Source organism: Palaemon carinicauda, chromosome 25, assembly GCF_036898095.1.
Source record: "Palaemon carinicauda isolate YSFRI2023 chromosome 25, ASM3689809v2, whole genome shotgun sequence".
In the NCBI taxonomy this organism is placed as follows: Eukaryota; Metazoa; Arthropoda; class Malacostraca; order Decapoda; family Palaemonidae; genus Palaemon; species Palaemon carinicauda.
Window position 1 is genome coordinate 76,182,657 of NC_090749.1, and position 20,236 is coordinate 76,202,892.

Genomic DNA, 20,236 nt, shown 5'->3' on the forward strand with positions numbered 1-20,236 from the left:
AGGTCTCTGTGGTCATCAGACGAAAGTAATATTGTTTAGAAGTCGAAGGCACTATAAAAGGGAAAAATCCACTATACAATAATTCTCTAGTACACTTCCATCAGGATGACATGGATTGAGCCCAAAAAACGGATCTATTTTTTGGGTGAGATAGCCATGTCGTCCTGATGGACACGCCCTTGTTCTCTATTCCAGCCTTGACAGGCCCCTCCCAATCTTATTGTATCATGGAGGCTGGCATAAACGCCGGAAGGAATGAGGATGGCGCGCAACGGTGACGTCAACCAAGATGGCGGCCAACATGGTGACCGGATATGACGTCGCCGAGCACCGTAACAATAACGAAGGAGGAAAACTTAGTAATGGCTCCTCCCATAACTTGCCACACTTCCCCCTCGAAGCGTAAACGCTATGTGGGGTGCAGATAGCCATGTGGCGTGTCAAGCATACGTCCTCTGTTATTATACGATATCCTAAAGGGAAACCTTATGGGTACTCACACCAGAAGTTAGAATTCTGTGAAACCTTTAGTTTAATTCTCTGGGAATATCTACTGTGGTCATACATACTCTTAGGAAGCTACTGAAGGAACCTTCCATCAGGACGACATGGCTATCTCACCCAAAAATAGATTTTTCGCTTCGCTCAAAATCCATTTTATAATGTGTTAATTTTACTGAACATGGATAGTTTCACAATACATCTGGTTTTTATAAGATAATATCAGGTTTTAAGTACTTTGTCATGTATAGGGGACATATTAGTCTCTATACAGTGATGCTTCTTGATACAAAATATTTCTGTATACAAAAAATTCATGATAAGAAACGAGATGCGAAAGTTTCTTCGCCACAAATGAAAAAATTTTCAAGATTCGCTCGGTGCCGAGAATAATTTTAAAATTCGCGCTCCACCAAACTGTAATCTCACCACCATCGTCCTTGCTCTCCCATTTGCATATCTCCCTACCTTGATGCTAGGTTTTGCAGTAGGATTCTGCTCTCTTATTTTATATCAGTAATTAAAATTTTAAGTTAAAAAACACAATGAACAGTACTGTATTGTATGTATATACGCACAATGTTACTATACATACCAAAACATTAGTGATATAATTTTCTTTTATTTCGGTCAATATATAACAGATCGTAGCATTTCCTTTTAATGCCATGATTATTTATTTACAATTAATTTTACACCAATAAGAACATTTTAAAATTAAAATAACACAGTGAACACAACTGTACTGTATGTACAAAGGCACAATGCTACTACACATCAAACACATTAGCGATATGTTTTTCTTTCATTTCGGTAAAAAAATAACAGAATTGCAACATATTTTTCCCTTTTAATGCCATGATTATTTATTTACAATTAATTTCACATCAAGAAGTACACTTTTAAATAAAAAAAAACACAATGAACACAACTGCATTGTATATACGAACGCACAATGCGGCTATGCATATCAAACACATTAGCGATATATTTTTCCTTCATTTTGGTAAATAAATAAGTTAAGAATACTATTTACTGAACAATTAGAATTTAATAATTCTACAAAGTAAGTTCACATATATATCAATATCAATGAATCTTGATTGTATTACGATTAAATAGCTTGAAAAAAATGTAGGTTATTTATTGACGTATCACCAATGAATATTAATTGAACAAAATAGTTACTATTAACCCTTTTACCCCCGGGGTATTTGGAAATTTCCAACCCTTAATCCCCAAGGGGTTATTTTTTTCCCAGCACATTTTGCAGTATATTTTTTTTCAAATTGCTCTAACAGCCTTAATTTTTGTCATAGAGAGGTCAGGTTGGTCTCATTCTCTTGGAAAATGCCTGAATTTTCTAAAAAAAAAAATATCAAAAAATATGAAAAACTAATTTTTATAGCATTTTTTTGCAAGGACGTACCGGTACGTCCATGGGGGTAAAGGGATGGCTTCTGTGAAACGTATCAGTACGTCCTTTGGGGGTAAAAGGGTTAAAATAAGCACAAGATGAAGAAAATGGGTTGTTTATGCATGATAGAAAACACACCTTTCTAAAGTAAGTGTAACTATAATAATAGTACAGTACATAAGGTAAAGACAGTCCCCAACCAATGAACATCGCACTTACGAACTTTCAGACTTAAGTACATAAATTTTCGCTAGTCAAAACATTTTCATTAACTCTGTAGAGTTATATTTTTAGAATTGGCTTTTATAATTGGGTTATTAGGAACGTACTCGTACGTCCTTTGGGGGTAAAAGGCTTAAAATTTGCTTATTTCATGCTAATTCTTATTTTACTGAATAAAATAGAATTTTGTTACCCTGTGCGTCTCATTTCGCCCTAGTGGTTTACAATTAATTTCACATCAAGAAGTACACTTTTAAATAAAAAAAAACACAATGAACACAACTGCATTGTATATACGAACGCACAATGCGGCTATACATATAGTTTTAACATCCCTAGTGGTTCCCAATCTGGCCGCCACCCACGCCGAGCAGCACATACCCGCTTTAAACAAAATCTATTGTGTTTACAATTGTGATAGGCGGTGTTGTGTTTTTTTTTTTATTGCCTCCACGGTTTTATTGCCCTAATTCGGTGAATTAAAATAATATCAACTATGTCTGATTAGAAGACTGCCAGTAGTAGCGCACATAAGTGTAAAATTAGTAGTGACAGTGGTAGTAGCATATAGAAAGGGCAAACTATTTCAATGGAAATGAAAGTAGCCATTATAAAGAAACTAAATAGCAGTGATAAGATGGCAAATGTAGCGTGAGTTTATAAAGTTAATCATTCAACAATCGGCACAATTTACAAGAGCAAGGACCATATTTTAGAACGTGAAGAGTGCGGTACCAATGACTTCAACCATTATAAAAAAAAATAAAAAAAAATAGTAAAGTTTATGTACGTGATGGAAAACTCCTAGCTATGTGGATCAAGCATCAGAAACAAAGGAAGATACCTCTATCTCTGATACTTATTCAAGAAAAGGCTAAAAGCATTTATAAAGATCTGAAGGCGAAGGCAGGTGGCAAGGATTCGGGCGAGTCTCTTGTAGCAAGCCGTGGTTGGGTTAACGGATTAAAAAACTGGGCTAATTTACATAATGTTGGCATTATTGGCGAGGCAGCAAGTGCTTGAAAGAAGGCTGCTGAAAAGTTTCCTTATTGTTTAAAATCAATAATAGAAAGCGAAGGCTATACTAAGCAGCAAATTTCTAATGTGGACGAAACTGGCCTTTATTGGAAAGAATGCCATCGAGAATGTATATTAACTGCGAGGAGAAGAGCATGCCGGGTTACAAAGCTGCAAAGGACAGATAAACTTTGATATTGGGTGCCAATGTATCGGGAGATTGCAAGCTAAAGCCGCTCTTAGTGTATTGTGCAGCAAATCCTCGTGCTTTGACAAATGTTAGTAAAAGCTCTCTTCCTGGTATCTGGAAGTCCAACCTTAAGACCTGGATTATGCTTACTATTTTTCAAGATTTGTTTTACCATCATATTCCTGAAGTCAAGTTGTATTGCCACAAAAATAACATCCCTTTTAATATTCTCTTATCATTAAATAATGCCCCTGGTCATCCCCCTCACTTGGACGACTTCCACCCTAATGTTCAAGTAATTTATTTGCCCCCAAATAACACCACTCTTCTTCAACCCATGGACCAAGGAGTTGTAGCCAATTTTTTTAAAAAAATTGTATGTGACGTACGTATAGACAGGCAATTAAGGCCGTTGACAATGAAAACTCATCTATAATGCTGCGAGACTTCTGGAAATCATACAATATTTATGATTGTGTAAAATGTATTCATGCTGCATGGTAAGAAGTTACACAAACTAACCTGAATAGTGTGTGGTAAGTTTCTTACGCCACAATTTGTAAACGATTATACTGGCTTCGATCAAAATACCGAAACCCAGAAAATTTTGGTTATTCTTGTGGATATAAGTAAGAAACTTGAGCTTGACCTGGATGAGGATTTCCATAAATGTCTTATACTACACCAAATTGTTCAATATAAAAAGTAACAATACAGCGTAATATATACTCTACATGGCTATAGCATTAATGGGATATTTCTAGTATTACAATGATACGTTAATAATAAAACTAAAATAGTAATGCAAAACAAAGACACTTCAACTTTATCACCAATATATCCAAACTATTTGGGGATAAGTGTGTCATGTCATATAATACCCACACTGTATACAGATATTACCATTGAAAATTATTAAAATGAACTTCTAAAATACACGATTATGTAAGATCTAATAATATATAGTGCATGATAAAATTATTGTAATATGTGATCGTTGAAATGAAAAGATTCAAATATAGTCCTTCAGTCTCTCTCTTTGAAATAGAAGTAAAAGTGTTCAGAATTTAATGGTTATTAATTTACCATAATCTTGAATATTTTTCATTTAGATGAATTATGCTGTTTTAAGTTGAAAATAGCTAAGTTAGAATCTATTTAAAATTTCAGGCAATTAGATAACTTTCATTTTATTTCAACAGAAATTTGCATTCTTTAAAAATATCTTTAAAAATATAAAGTTTTTGAAAGATATAAAAAATATAACATAAGATATGTTCAAGTCAACTCAATAGTATTTTTCATATTATATCTTGAAAAAAAAAAAGTTTTAACCAAAGTTTACAAGCTGAAGCTTGGAAATTGACCAGACTAACTGGAAAAATGGGCAAGTTTATAGAATGTAATTGTAATTAAAAATGTCTGATTCTAGACTTAAAAATATTAAAGTTAGAACTTATAAAAAATCCCTTATCCTCGGATAACTCTTATTCTGTACATTGTAAAATTATGTACTTTCTTTGGGAGAAAGGTTTTCATATATATCACTAATGGATATCACCAGATACATTCAACTCTACTAACAGTTTTTTGAGTGAGAAATCTAAAATTTGAATTTCCTCACTTTCAAAAAGAGAAGTCTCATGGTGAGACTAGGGACTTTTCTTTGACTCTGGGAGGACAAATAGTAATCACTGTTTACGAAAGTCTTTTTTTTTTTATTGACAACTTAATTTTTCATTTCTTTGGGAACTTTATATAAGTGAATTTCAGTGTATAATTGTCTTAATTGGAACCTATTGGACAACCGTGAATATGTAAATCCTGGGATAAGGAGGGTGGACTGTACTAATATTAAACACTTTCAGACAAAACCAACAATCATTTGTGGTGAGGGAGTTTCAAATTTTATACACTTGAATCATATTTCCCTTACCTAATTCAATTATTATCTGAATTTCTCTCTCTCTCTCTCTCTCTCTCTCTCTCTCTCTCTCTCTCTCTCTCTCTCTCTCTCTCTCTCTCTCTCTCTCTCGTCATTAATTATTTACTCATTCATTCTTTTGTAGTCAGAAAACCTCTTTCTCAATGGATGTAAGAATTTCTAGAGAAATATCTTCATACTAAAACATATGAGCTTAAAAAACTAGTTGTAGCTTGACATCTCTGTCAAATTATTTGTGGACTTTGATTACTTTTCAAGAGAAATTGGTACTCAAAACCTGTGTGTCTCATTAAAGAAGAGCTGAGATAGTGTTAACTTGTGTGAAGGAACTTAAGGATAAAACTGTTGAACTGAAAAACCAGAGAAAAATGCTTATGGTAAATCATCTGTGCTATATTGAGATCTTAACTTTGGTGAAACCATTAGCACCCAACCTTTTCAATGATAATAGCTCTCACTGGAAAAAAAAAATATAAGCTCCCTAGGTCACACGATACTCCAGCCTAAAACCAAAAATTTCCGAGTGCATCAATGCAGGCTCAATATTTTCTACTTTGCATCATCACACTGCTATTTTGTATTCCCCCTATATGTCTACCGGCAATCTTGTAAATCAGTAAAAAATTAAGGTAGTAATGAAAAGCCAGTATGCATGGAAAAATCATTCAAGCCCTTGATCAGAAACCAAGCTACAGATATGTCTGAATAAAATTGTAGCCTATTACATAAATGTACACAGAAACATCAGAAGATGTAGCAACATGATGATCAGACTCCTTTTTTCACCAAAACCCTGCAATAATCTTGATCTATAGACTTTATGCAGATGAACAACAAAAAGATCAACTTTTTACTCAAGAACTGCAACAAATTTCATGCCTGCTGTTCCTTCTAGATTTGAGCTTACAATAAATCTAGCTGCCCCAACGATGATACTTAGTATTTAGGAATGGTAGTAAATAAGTAGCTAAATGGTCCAGTCATGGATAGTTACAGTCTCTGTTGAAGTGTGGTCCTGTGTGTGATCCAGACATGACAACCCTCTTTGTATTACTTTTGTTTATTATTTGCTTTTTTATGTAACCAGTCCTTTGTCAAATAGGCTATAATTCAGTTAATTTACTCATTCTTTTATCTGTTAATTAATGTTATATCAAATTGCATGTACTTTAGAACCAATTTATTAAGATTAAATAAAGTTATTTTTTAAAAGTTTTACATAACACACATTGATTCTTTTGATATTTTTAGTTAAACTTTAAATAACTAACAAGAAATTAAAGAGTATTGAAAGTATAGGCATTATTCAGGAGTACATAGCTCAAATAACACAAGTTTATGGGTGCAAGAATAAAGGTAAAGAGTTATTGAAGAAATGCATATTTTCTTGTCTGATTTGGATTATCTTTAATGTTTATCCTTCTGAACAACCAATATATTTCTTATCTTATAAATATTGATGGTTTAGCCAGAATATTACATTTTGTAGCAAAGTTTCCCTTTTAAACAGTTTTGAAGTGAAATGAAATTATTCCATTTTATTCTATCTTGTGTACTTTACCAGAATGTATTTTGATCTGGGTTTTCCCTTGTACCATCAGACCACCTAGTGAAAATTTCAACCTTAAAGAGACTGCCCTAAGGAGCTTCTTATTAATAACTAAAATATTAAGACATATAACAACTAAAATTTTCTGAAATCCATAACTGGATCAACTTAAAACTTGACAGACTGTTGATAAAACTTTGGACAATACTATTGAGCGATATTTTTTACAAGGTAAATTTAAGAAATTAGGGGTTGGATCCAGGGGGATATTCATCTCATGGGTCTTTTAAATACAAATAAAAACTATATCACAAAGGAATGAGCATTCAACACATACTTAATATGAGAATTCTTAACCCTTTGAGCACCACTGGATGCATTTCACATCCAATTTTTCTACTCCCTTCGGCATCATTGACATATTTTATAACCCGTTATTAGTGTTTTTTTTTATTTTACAAAATATGTAAAGTTATATATCAAGGGAAATGGAATAAATTCAGCAATAGGAAAAAAATGTTGTAAAAGTCCTATATTGAATAAATGTCCTAAAAATGGCCTAAAGCTCGAGTGCCTGATTATATGGTGATCCATTGGCACTCAGAGGATGAAGGTGAGACCAATAAGTCAAGGAATATAGAAAAGTACTTACTTATTTTCAAATGGTATCTTAACAACAGCAGTTACATCAGTCTCTGGGCATTTCAGTACAGATTCCTTCGATATCTTCAGCATATGGGCCTGGCTAGAGTTCAGGAGGTGGAAGATGTAATTCTCATACCTCTCGGCAGTCAAAGAGTCGGCATTTTTTACTGTAGCCGTCAGATCTCTGGAAAGAATGTTTAGAAATTTAACTTTCTACAAATGGGAAAACTTAATTCACCTACATGTCACTTACACATATTTACACTGAGCCAAGAGAAAACATGATTAAGGATCTGCACACGAAAAGCACTCATTTTTACTAAAGAACACTGCATAACTTTAATGGACCAATGTGCTACATCATAGAAATTTGCAAACAGAACCAAAACTACAGGGTATGTTTATATGTCATACTACGGGTTTATGCCTAATTTGGTTTTATTCAAATCCTTGCACTCTAAGAAGCTCAAGGGTCATAGGCACAATAAATTACCCCATGGTCATTGAACATGAGGTTTGTGGTTGCATCCCACACATGTACATCATTATAGTGGAAATGAAGTGTTTAAATATGCCTCTTTATCAATATCTCTTATATTAATTCTTTCTATTGAACGTTTTTTATCTACACAACATGCTTACAAAACTTTTTTATTGCTGCTTGCAGAGGTGTTACCTTTCATCAAGCTATCTATGAACTACAAGTGCCAAAAATAAAGAACCTACAATTTCATAATAGATGCTTCCCTGATTGAAGCAACAACATTTAAGCATTGATACCAGTTCATTCCTTTGTAGAAATTGTATGCAAAATTATCTCTTACATTTTCACATAAAAATATCATAAAAATGGGCACCTCGTAAAACAAAGTGCCCTCCTTCCTAGCATAAATCAACATAATAAATGGCATTCATGCCTCTATACTTCCTGTTGCATCATTTCAAATTTAGTTGCTTCAGACTTTACATCGCTTTCAGTTAAGAAAATGCAGGAGAAACAAAATTCAACATAGATCACTTTGTATAAATTAATGTCAATCAGAAAGAAATATATAAATTCACATAAATAACATATGAAATCATGAAAAAAGCTTAAATAATATATAAAATTTCCTTATGAACATGAAATTCAACTGTTTGCCTCTTATAGTTGTTTCAGTAAAATTCATCGTCAGATGCCAAAAAGCCAATTAAATAAAAATCCCATATATTAATAAACATAAAATCATATTAATCAATAAAATATATTTACAATTTTAGAATGACATATTTCAAAAGTAATTTGTTCTTTTCCTTGTTATACAAACACGAATCCTTCAAAATAGAACATGACTTCTGCACGAGATAGAACAGAAAATGAATCGTTTACAAGGCAATTAGTTAATGATAGGTGGTGCAAAAGGGAAGCCAGACTCACCCGCCTGTTGCAAACTATAAACTTTTGACAGTATGCCAAGGACTAAGGGGTGGTTTAGGTGGGAAATGTATCTAAAGGGCTCAGATTTGTATAGCTTGGAAAAATACAAAAAATTTCACCTTTTAAAATATGAGAATCACTCACTGGTAGAAGTCCCATACAACCATACTGGAAGGTATAATTTCTTCTTTCCTGGACATATCCTTCCAGGTCCTGTACATGATTGAGAAAGGTGATCCTAACAACCTCCAAATTCCTCCACATAAAACTATAAAAACTTTACTAGGTCACTGAAAACCCTTTTCCCAAAAAGGAAGATGATGCCAAAATTGTCAAGGCTGGCAAATCAAGAGATTTTTTGTAAGACAACTCATCCTAGCCACTAAAAGAAGGATGGAGGAGATTCTTCTTGACAGATATAGTATATATGAAAGGGGCTCCATCACGTAAGTCAGCAGCATCAAACATCCAACAAGCATGTAACATTTGCGGCTCCTGTATCCCCTCGTGAGGAGAACAAGAAAGAGGTAGAAGACCCAGTAACGTCTCACCTTTCGGTGAGATTTCAATGTCACAAATGTGAGAGCTCACTTAGAAGAAGAAAAAACTTATAACAAACCAAAATAAGAAAAAGATCCAACAACGAAGAGTGCAACAACGATGCATCTAAATTGGTTGCCGCTGAAGTCAATAATGAATATAGGTTGCACCACCCTGTCATTAACCAACTGTAAATTCCTAAGATACGAACATTCCACCGATGAACTTTAAGAGATAAAAACCTGTGTATTCAATAAATGGGAAATGCTTTGGTTTCTTTTAAAACTATTCTATTATATAGGATTATGAACTGGATACCTAAGTTGATCACAAAGGACTTTGGAGCTTTTAGACTTCATGTACCTCTCTTAAAATATCTCATTTAAATGTAATGGACTTACCACACCCTGTTAATTGATTGATTGATTGAAAGTTTCCTGGTATCCTGACATCTAAGGTCACTGACGCCGATAGCATTTATTACATATGAAAAATAAAAGAGAATTCAATTGAATCCATAAAAGTTAAGATGTCATATAAGTCAAATAGTTTTCAGAAGACCTGCTTCTGAAATAAATCTAAAAATGCCGCTCGCATAGTAGGACACATCATGTCCAAGAATCTTGGCAAGGATGAACCTGCCAGCCTCATCTCGAGCCTCAAACAGATATCTATTTCTTAAGTTATTATAATTAGGGCATTCGGTCAACAAATGCCTCACTGTTAAAGGTACTAAACATTCGTCGCAATATGGTTGGTGTTGGCCCTTCAGAAGAAACTCATGTGTCAACCGAGTGTGACCAATACGGAGACGACAAAGAGTCATCTCCCATTTTCGGGGTAACATATCATCACACCCTATTAAAAGATTCAACGGCTGTTCCACCATGAGTTTAAATCATCATCTATTTTAAAAGATTATTTTTGACAAGAGGTGAAGAACATATAAAAAAAATCATAGGCTAGTGCATGCTACCAAACCTGAATAGTGTACAGAATAAAATTCGAAACTGTAAATTTAATACCCAAAGTTGAAAATATCTGAATATTTAATCTCCTTTTTTTTCTAAGGACATAAAAGACCAAGGGCCCACCTTAAATTACAGAAACTTATATTGGAGTATATAACACATCAAAATGTTCTACACAACATAGCTAATCATTATTATTCTTTAGTAATGTGACCAACTATTCTTACCATAAAAATAACTTGAAGAAATCTATTATAATTATGCACATCATATAACTTGTGTTACAAGTTCAATAACGTCATTCAAACATTAATTCATCAAAAGTTATATATAACCTAAGGCCATTATAAAAATTTGACTGACAATGTTAATTACGGGGGTAAGTATAAAACACTTTTGACCAATGCATGGCATTTCTATCTTTAGTGTAATGATGGAAGCACTTACAATTTTGATAAAAATAAAATCAATTTAAAAGTAGCTAAACCAATAGTACTGTATACATTAGCACAAATCAGAATATGTAGAAGATACCAATAAAAATACTTAACTATAAAGAGACATTAATTTACTTTCAACATAAGTTTCGAACATACTGAAAAAAAAAATTCTATAAACATATGAAATATATTCTAAAAATCTGAAAAATGCTTACAAATTTGTCGCTCGTAGTCGATGGAACAGAGCGTGAATCAATGGTGTGACTGGCTCCAAGTCAGGACCCACCGGGCGTCGAAGGGCGCGGGACATGTCTGGAACGACTAACTCTCTCTCCCATCGACCAAGTTCGAGCCATCCTTCCCATCCCCTGCAAATATATATTATTTTAGTATATACAGACCACTAGAGTCACATATCTACATCAGGTGTGAAGAATTGCTCCTTCAATAATGTGTGAAAAGTCAAACATAATTAAAGAAACTAATTTTAATTTATTAAATGTGGCAAAAGATATTAAAAGGTACAGCAAAACAACTGTGAAATCATTTGCAAAACACAAAGTTCAATAACAACATAATTTATTAAAGATAAAAAATTTAAACTTTATTGAAGCACCGGAATGTGTTGCATGACCACAGTTCCTCATGTTGCAGATTTTTTTTTTCCAAATGTTGCCTCTTGAACTGCCCAAGTGGATCATCATCATCATCATCATCATTATTATCATTATCATTATTATTATTAATATTATTATTATTATTATTATCATTATTACTAGCTAAGCTACATCCCTAGTTGGAAAAGAGAAATGCTATAACCCAAAGGGCTCCAACAAGGACAAATAGCCTTGAGAGCAAAGGAAATAAGGAAATAAAATATTTTAAAAACAGTAACAATATCAAAACAGATATTCCATATATAAACTATAAAAAGACTTATGTCAGCCTGTTCAACATAAAAACATTTGCTGCATGTTTGAACTTTTGAAGTTTTACTGATTCAACTACGCGACTAGGAAGATCATTCCACAACTTGGTCACAGCTGGAATAAAAGTTCTAGAATACTGTGTAGTTTTGAGCCTCATGATGGAGAAGGCCTGATTATTAGAATTAACTGCCTGCCTAGTATTACGAACAGAATGAAACTCTCCAGGAAGATCTAAATGTAAAGGATGATCAGAATTATGAAAAATCTTATGCAACATGCATAACAAACTAATTGAACGATGGTGCCAGAAATTAATAGCTATATCAGGAATAAGAAATTTAATAGACCGTAAGTTCCTGTTCAACAAATTAAAATGAGATCCTGCAGCCAAAGACCAGATAGGAGAACAATACTCGAAATAAGGTAAAATGAAAGAATTAAAACACTTCTTCAGAATAGATTGATCACCAAAAATCTTAAAAGACTTTCTTAATAAGGCAATTTTTTGTGCAATTGTAAAAGGCACAGACCTAATGTGTTTCTCAAAAGTAAATTTGCTGTCAAGAATCACACCAAAAATTTATTATTATTACTTGCTAAGTTACAAATCAAGTTGGAAAAGCAGGATTCTATAAGCCAAAGGCCCCAACAAGGAATATAGCCCAGCGAGGAAAGGAAACAAGAAAAAATAAAATATTCTAAGAACAGTAACATCAAAATAAATATTTCCTATATAAACTATAAATAACTTTAACAAAAGAAGAAGAGAAACTGGATAGAATAGTGTGCCCGAGTGTACCCTCGAGCTAGAGAATAATGGTTTGATTTTGGAGTGTCCTCCTAGAAGATCTGCTTACTATGTATAGCCAAAGAATCTATTCTACCCTTACCAAGAGGAAATTAGCCACTAAACAATTGCAGTGCAGTAGTTAACCCCTTGGGTGAAGAAGAATTTTTGGTTATCTCAACTTTATGCCCCATAATTTGCACCATGCACTAATTGTAGCTAGATCTCTATTAAGGGATTCAGCAACCCCAGATCTACATTCAGGAATGGAATTGATGCAAAAAGTGTAGCATCATCTACATATGCAACAAGCTTGTTTTTCAGGCCAAACCACATGTCGTGTGTATATAGTATAAAAAGTAATGGGCCAAGAAGGCTACTCTGAGGAACACCAGATATCACATTCCTATACTCACTATACTCACTATGGTGCCTATCAACAACACCACTTTGCAATTTATTACTTAAAAATGCAATAATATTGCCAAGAAATGACCCACCCACTTCCAACTGTTTGAGTTTGAAAACAAGGGCCTCATGATTAACACGGTCAAAGGCAGCACTAAAATCAAGGCCAATCATACAAACTTAGTGACCAAAATCAAGGGATTCTGCACAACATTGGAGATTGTAAGAAGGGCATCACATGCTCCAAGGCCTTTACAAAAATCCAAATTGCAAACTAGGGAACAGATGATTACCTTCAGCAAATCTATGAATACCTTTTGCCAAAATGTATGCAAAAATTTTGCATAATATGGGAGTTATGGAAATTTGGCAGTAATCCATTGGACTTACCACAAGCACATTTACACAGTGGAGTAACATTACCAATTCTCCAACAAGTGCTAAAAGCTCCTCTTCTTGCTAACTTGTGCAAATGACAGATAACTTTGGAGCTAAGAAATATGGTCTTTATAAAAAAAACAAAGTAAAATACCAATTGGGTCTACGCTTCCATAAGTATCAAGGTCCTGCAAAAGAGCTTTAAATTCATGAGATCAAAAAGTGAAACTCGTTAGTTTAGCCTCAGGAAAATAGGAATGAGGAGGATAAAGTTTTTCATTACTCTACTTACTGTCAAACGCATCAGCTAAAATGGGTTCCCTTTTCCTTTGGACAGTAAATGACAGCGCCATCTGGTTTAAGTAAAGGAGGAACTGTAGCATCTACACCAAAGACTGCAGATTTAAGGGTAATCCACCACCTACGTTCCTGGTTTGTACCAGAAAGGGTTTCTTTTATGGTTAAACTGTATTTCATTTCAGTTGAAGCATAAACTCTCTGAACAAAAGCTCTAAGCTGAATATAGTTAGTTCAAGTAAAATCTGATCTGTTACCCTAGCAAAGATGATAGGCCTCTTACTTCTCCAAATAACGATGTCTACAATCATCACTGAACCATGGTTTGTCTTTCACTTAGTACCTTAGCACACGAGATGGGATAAGCCTATCAATTTTGTTGACAAGATTCTCACTGAAAGGGACAAGATGATCAACACTGCTATACAATTGTGACCAATTTAAGCCCAAAAGATATAAATCTTACATGAGTATGATACGTCAAGGACAGGCTGCTCAGTTTTCCCTACTAACGGAATCAAGGTATAATCAGATGTCCCAACTGGAGAACTAACCTTACTTGTTATAACGTCAGGAGAATCGGTGTATACGTGGTCCAAGTAGTTACCAGACCTGTCAGTAGCCTCACTTATGACTTGCTCACAGCCTGATTCAGAGACAAAGTCTAAAGCTCTTGAGCCATGGCAATCGGTAGGAGAAACAGAATTAACCACTCTCTATGGTGACCATTGAAATCATAAACGAAGACAAAAGAGGCCTTTCTATCATATTCTTGTATCTTTGCTATAATGGTAAGAAGTCAATCGAAGATAGAACCATCCATGTCTGGATTTTGGTAAGTTGAATATAAATAGAAGTTGTTATGCCTGCCACAAACTGTTATTACCTGAATCTCATGACAGCCATATTCATAGCAGGAGTTATGAAAAGCAGGGTACTCAATCATAATATAAACCGCCATTCCCCTAGCCTAAGAATGGCATCCCGTTTCAAAATAATTAGCTTCTTAAAACCAGTTATAAGGAGCTCAGATAAGTGCCTCATATTAGAAACCAAAGATTTTGAGCACAAAAGAATATCATACTGTCTGAAAGTAGCTGTAAAGTCTTAAATATTTGCATGAAGACCACAAATATTACACTATAGTAGATGACATTAACGAAATCTAGGACATACTGGTTCCGGATATGACTCAATGTCTCCAGACAGCATAACAATTAATGGTAAAAAAGAAGACACATCATACTTACAACCTATATCAACAAGAATGATAACAAACAACAATGTACAGAAATATAAAGTGATTGATCAAACTCATAGACTAAAGAAAAAAAGTCGGAAAAACTGGTCAACATGGAGAAGCCGATACACCATGCAAGGCTAAATACCATCCAGGATACCCACTTCAACTGAAGGGAGGACAGTAAGGATGGTTTTGAAAAGAAAAAGAAAAAAACAGACAAGGAAAAGACAATCTCTTGATAAACCACCAATCATCCATGGCCCTTCTATTAAGCCTGCCCAACATACCATTTAAAAAAATAAGAAAAAAAAAATAAGATAGAATAGTGGGCCTGAGTGCACCCTCAGGCAAGAGAACTCTAACCCAAGACATTGAAAGACCATGGTAGCGAGGCTAAGACACTACCCAAGACTAAAGAACAATGGTTTGATTTTGGAGTGTCCTCCTAGAAGAGCTACTTACCATAGATAGTCTCATCTATCCTTACCAAGAGGAAAGTAGCCCCTAAACAATTACAGTACAGCAATTACCCCCTTAAGCAAAGAAGAATTGTTTGGAAATCTCAGTGTTGTCAGATGTATAAGGAAAGATGAGAATGTGTAAAGAACAGGCCAGACTATTTGGTGTAAGTGTAGGCAAAGAATGAATGAGCTGATACCATAGAGAGGGATCCAATGTATTACTGTCTGGCCAGTCAAAGGATCCAATAACTCCCTAGCTCTATAAAAGCTCCTCAAAAATTATCGTTGCTCTATTGAAATCATAAGATCACCCACACTGACCCATGTTTGAGAATAAAATTTATCTTTGTCCATTTTATTTAAATAAAATAAAACTCTTATTAACTGGTGTCTTCTTAATAGGATAGTTGGCTTATTCCAGCAATTTCCTGGATCATATAATGGCTTTTGTAATAAAACAGCAAAAGAGTTGGAATAGTTTTACATAGGATTTTATCTAATTAAAATAGTTTGATATATATTAAGTACAGTCAGTACTTATATTAACATTTGTCGAGGATAGGTAACAAGTACCTCTACTAACGGATGTTGAAACCCCATGAATAAGTGTTTCCTACTTAACAGCACTCTTACATCCTCTATTCCTTTTTATAATTACATAAAGTATAAATATATTTATTCTATCTTTAGAAACATATAAGTAGTGAGAATATGATAAGCAAACACGATGCTGTATTCGTTAGAAAGCAGTTTGAGGTTTTTAAGCCCTTAAGTAGGGACAAATATAGTAATCCTTCCTATATCTGCAATAATAGTTCCAAGGGGGTGTGGATAATAGCAAAGTGTGGTTAGAGGAGAGTAACATAGACTAGGCTATATTATATTCGAAAAAAAATATGGCCTACTTATGTATAACCAATGTGATCATACACTCGGCTAATACTAACGCCAGTACTATGGTTGGTGTTAATTCTAACAGTCATACCTTCATCATTAGGCTAAATAATACACAGAAGTTTTAGACCAACTATGATCACACTGTGGAATGATCTTCCTAATCAGGCAGTTGAATCGCTGGAACTTCAGAAGTTAAAATATTCCACTAATATTTTTTTCATGTTGAAAAGGCTGACATAAATTTCTCATCATAGCTTATATATGACAGATCTAACCTGACATTTACTAATATTTGAATGTCAATAACTTTATTATTATCATCATCATCATCATCATCATCACAAATTAAAATTATAAGAATTATTTTGATTTTATCAATTTTCAAATTATCAAAATTATTATTATTGATTTTGATAATTATTACCATTATTAATTTTCTTTAAATTATTGAATAATTTTAACCATATTAGTAATTTCATTAATTTCATAATAATCATTAAAATTATCACTATTAAAATTACTAAAATCTAATAATGATAATAATTTTATTACAATAGTAATTTTAATAATTTCATTGCAAATATTAAAATGATTAAAAGGATTAATTTTAATAATTAGTGCAAGAGTTTTTCTTGTTTCCTTCTCAAATTTCAATCATTTTAACATTTGTCATACTAAAACTATAAAATTTCTTAACAATAATAAAATAATAATAATAATAATAATAATAATAATAATAATAATAACAATAACAATAATAACTATAACTATTATTATTCTAAGGAAAAATTATAGAAATAATTAATTTAGTGAAATTATGACTTTTTTATTGAAATTAAATGAATTCTAATGTTAATATTTATAATTTCAATAATAAAGAGTTTTGTAAAAATGACTATCATTTATAAAATTACTAATAATTTTAATAACTTAAGAAATAATCGATAAAAATAACAATAATAATAATAATAATAATAATAATAATAACTAATAAATTTAATAATCATAACTAAAATTAAATTAAATGTTTTAACAAGTTTAAAATTATAATGATTTTAATAATGATCTAATAATTTCAATATAACAATAATATTTTGATTAATTTTGAAAATTATCATTATCAAAATTATTAATTATTATTAGAAATAATTCTAATGATACTTTCATTAATAATGACCATTTTAATAATCTTAAATTAAAATTATCACATTTGTTAAAATTATATCAAAATTATTGAAATTACTAAATCGAACCCTAGCCCCTTCTAATGAAAGGCCAGGTCGCTTCCAACCATGCCACGAGAGGCCATAAAAGCCATCGGAACCTAATGGCTAATCTGCAGTTCAGGATTTACCTGGCAAGACATCAGTCTCTTACCAGCAAGTTTTGCCCAACTCCCCTGCCCACCATGTGACACAATTGATAGTAATTCATTCAAATTACCCCTAATGAGTCAATATGGATAAATATCAACAAAACATCATGCTCAAATAGAAATAAATTTCTACCCCATACTTGGGATCGAACCCTAGCCCCTACTAATGAAAGGCCAGGTTGCTGTGTTGATATTTATCCATATTGACTCACTGGGGGTAATTTGAATGAATTACTATCAATTGTGTCACGTTGTGGGCCAAGAAGTCGGGGAAAACTCGCTAGTAAGAGACTGATGTCTCGCCAGGTAAATCCTGAACCGCAGATTAGCAGTTATGTTCCGACTTCTTTTATGGTCTCTTGTGGGATGGTTGGAAGCTAGGGGCTAGGGTTCAATCCCAAGTATGAGGTAGAAATCTATTTCTATTTGAGCACAATGTTGTGTTGATATTTATCCATATTGACTCATTAGTGGTAATATGAATGAATTACTATCAATTGTGTCACGTGGTGGGCAGGGGAGTTGGGCAAAACTTGCTGGTAAGAGACTGATGTCTCGCCAGGTAAATCCTGAACTGCAGATTAGCTGTTAGGTTCCGACTTCTTTTATGGCCTCTCGTGGCATGGTTGGAAGCGACCTGGCCTTTCATTAGAAGGGGTTAGCGTTCAATCTCAAGTATGAGGTAGAAATTTATTTCAATTTGAGCACGATGTTGTGTTGATATTTATCCATATTGACTCATTAGGGGTAATTTGAATGAATTACTATCAACTGTGTCACGTGGTGGGCAGGGAAGTCGGGGAAAACTCGCTGGTAAGAGACTGATGTCTCGCCAGGTAAATCCTGAACTGCAGATTAGCAGTTAGGTTCCGACTTCTTTTATGGCCTCTCATGGTATGGTTGGAAGCGACCTGGCCTTTTATTAGAAGGGGCTAGCGTTCGATCTCAAGTATGAGGTAGAAATTTATTTCTATTTGAGCACGATGTTGTGTTGATATTTATCCATATAGACTCATTAGGGGTAATTTGAATGAATTACTATCAATTGCGTCACGTGGTGGGCCGGGAAGTCGGGGAAAACTACATTGGATTTTTCTCTCTCATTACGGTTCATTTTCTCTTTGACTACACATACACCAAATAGTCTGGCCTACTCTTTACTGATTCTCCTCTGTTCTCATACACCTGACAACACTAAGATTACCATAACAATTCTTCTCCACCCAGGGTGTTAAATACTGTACTGTAATTGCTCAGTGGCTACTTTCCTCTTGGCAAGGGTAGAAGATACTCTGTAGCTATGGTAAGCAGCTCTTCTAGGAAGACACTACAAAATCAAACCATTGTTATCTAGTCTTGGGTAGTGCCATAGCCTCTGTACCATGATCTTCCACTGTCTTTGGTTAGTTCTCTAGCTTGAGGGTACAATCAGGCACACTATTCTATAGAATTTTTCTTTCTCTTGTTTTGTTAAAAGTTTTATAGTTTATTTAGGAAATATTTATCTTAATGTTGTTAATGTTTTTAAAATACTTTATTTCTCCTTCTTTCCTTTCCTCACTGGGGCAATTTCCCTGCTGGGCCCACGGGCTTATAGCATCTTGCTTTTCCAACTAGGGTTGTGGTTTAGCAAATAATAATATGTAAAAATTTCCAGAGAAAAATAATGGAGGTGGTCTGAAATATCTAAGTGGCCCTTAAAAGAACTGTGGGGGGGGGGGGGGGAGAAAACTCACCCTTTTAAAAACTCAGATAGAAGAATCAATGATGTCAACAGAATGGCAGCTATGGATGAAGAAGACAAAGGCCAAAGAAATTCTCGCCTTGAAAATAATCAACAAAGAATTGCAGCACTGAAAAATCAGGAAAAAGAAAGAATAACTTGACTTCAAACTAACAAACAGAAAGATTGCTCGGTAAAACCAACAAACACTGGTATTATAAGAGAATAATTACCATATTGATAGAGTCAGGCATGCAGAAGTTAAGAGCACGCCCGTTTAATGCAGAACAAATGTGTCTCAGTACCTTCGTCTATGACCAAAGTATGAAACAGAAATTGGCTTGATGACACAAAAATGTAATCACTGTGGTGCTCTGAAATGGAATAATGAACCAATTCGATTGTGTTGCGGTGGAAAGAAAGTGACACTGCCTCTGTTACAGATATCATCTTCACCTTAAAATAAGAAAGGTTTCATCTTCAAAGTTCCAGTTTTCATAAATGAAATATTAGGCAATAAGAGTATCTGGGAGTTAAAAACAAGTGGTTCAGAATGAGCCATTACAAAGATAACTTACAAGAATCGACCAGTTGCACATATTGACATTGCGTTTCAATCCTACACCCGGGCATTGTTGAGTATCTCTGTTAGGGGGTTGGGTACGATTGATCCAATGACAATTGGCCCAATGACGATTTGGCCAATGCCAATTGGTCCAAAATCAACTGGTCCAAAGGGATTATTGGTCCAACACGATAATTAGTCCAATACCGACTCGTACAAAGGAAAATTGTTCCAATGATGAAACAACCTCTCTAAAGTAAAGTTAACAATAGCTTTGTTATTGTTACTAAACTTTTACTAACTTTTGTTATTTTTTCTA

General features: G+C 33.8%; 1 protein-coding gene across 3 annotated transcripts in view; it reads right to left on the minus strand.

Moving 5' to 3' along the window:
* The window catches only part of LOC137618661 (protein O-linked-mannose beta-1,2-N-acetylglucosaminyltransferase 1-like), a 370,898-nt gene that overhangs the window by 37,235 nt on the left and 313,427 nt on the right, over positions 1-20,236 (minus strand). For all 3 annotated transcript variants that reach the window (XM_068348795.1, XM_068348793.1, XM_068348794.1), the window contains exons 11-12: positions 11,070-11,222; positions 7,494-7,670 (exon numbers count right to left, since the gene is read on the minus strand). In XM_068348795.1, coding sequence (XP_068204896.1) covers positions 7,494-7,670; positions 11,070-11,222 — 330 coding nt within the window. The remainder of the gene's footprint in view (positions 1-7,493; positions 7,671-11,069; positions 11,223-20,236) is intronic.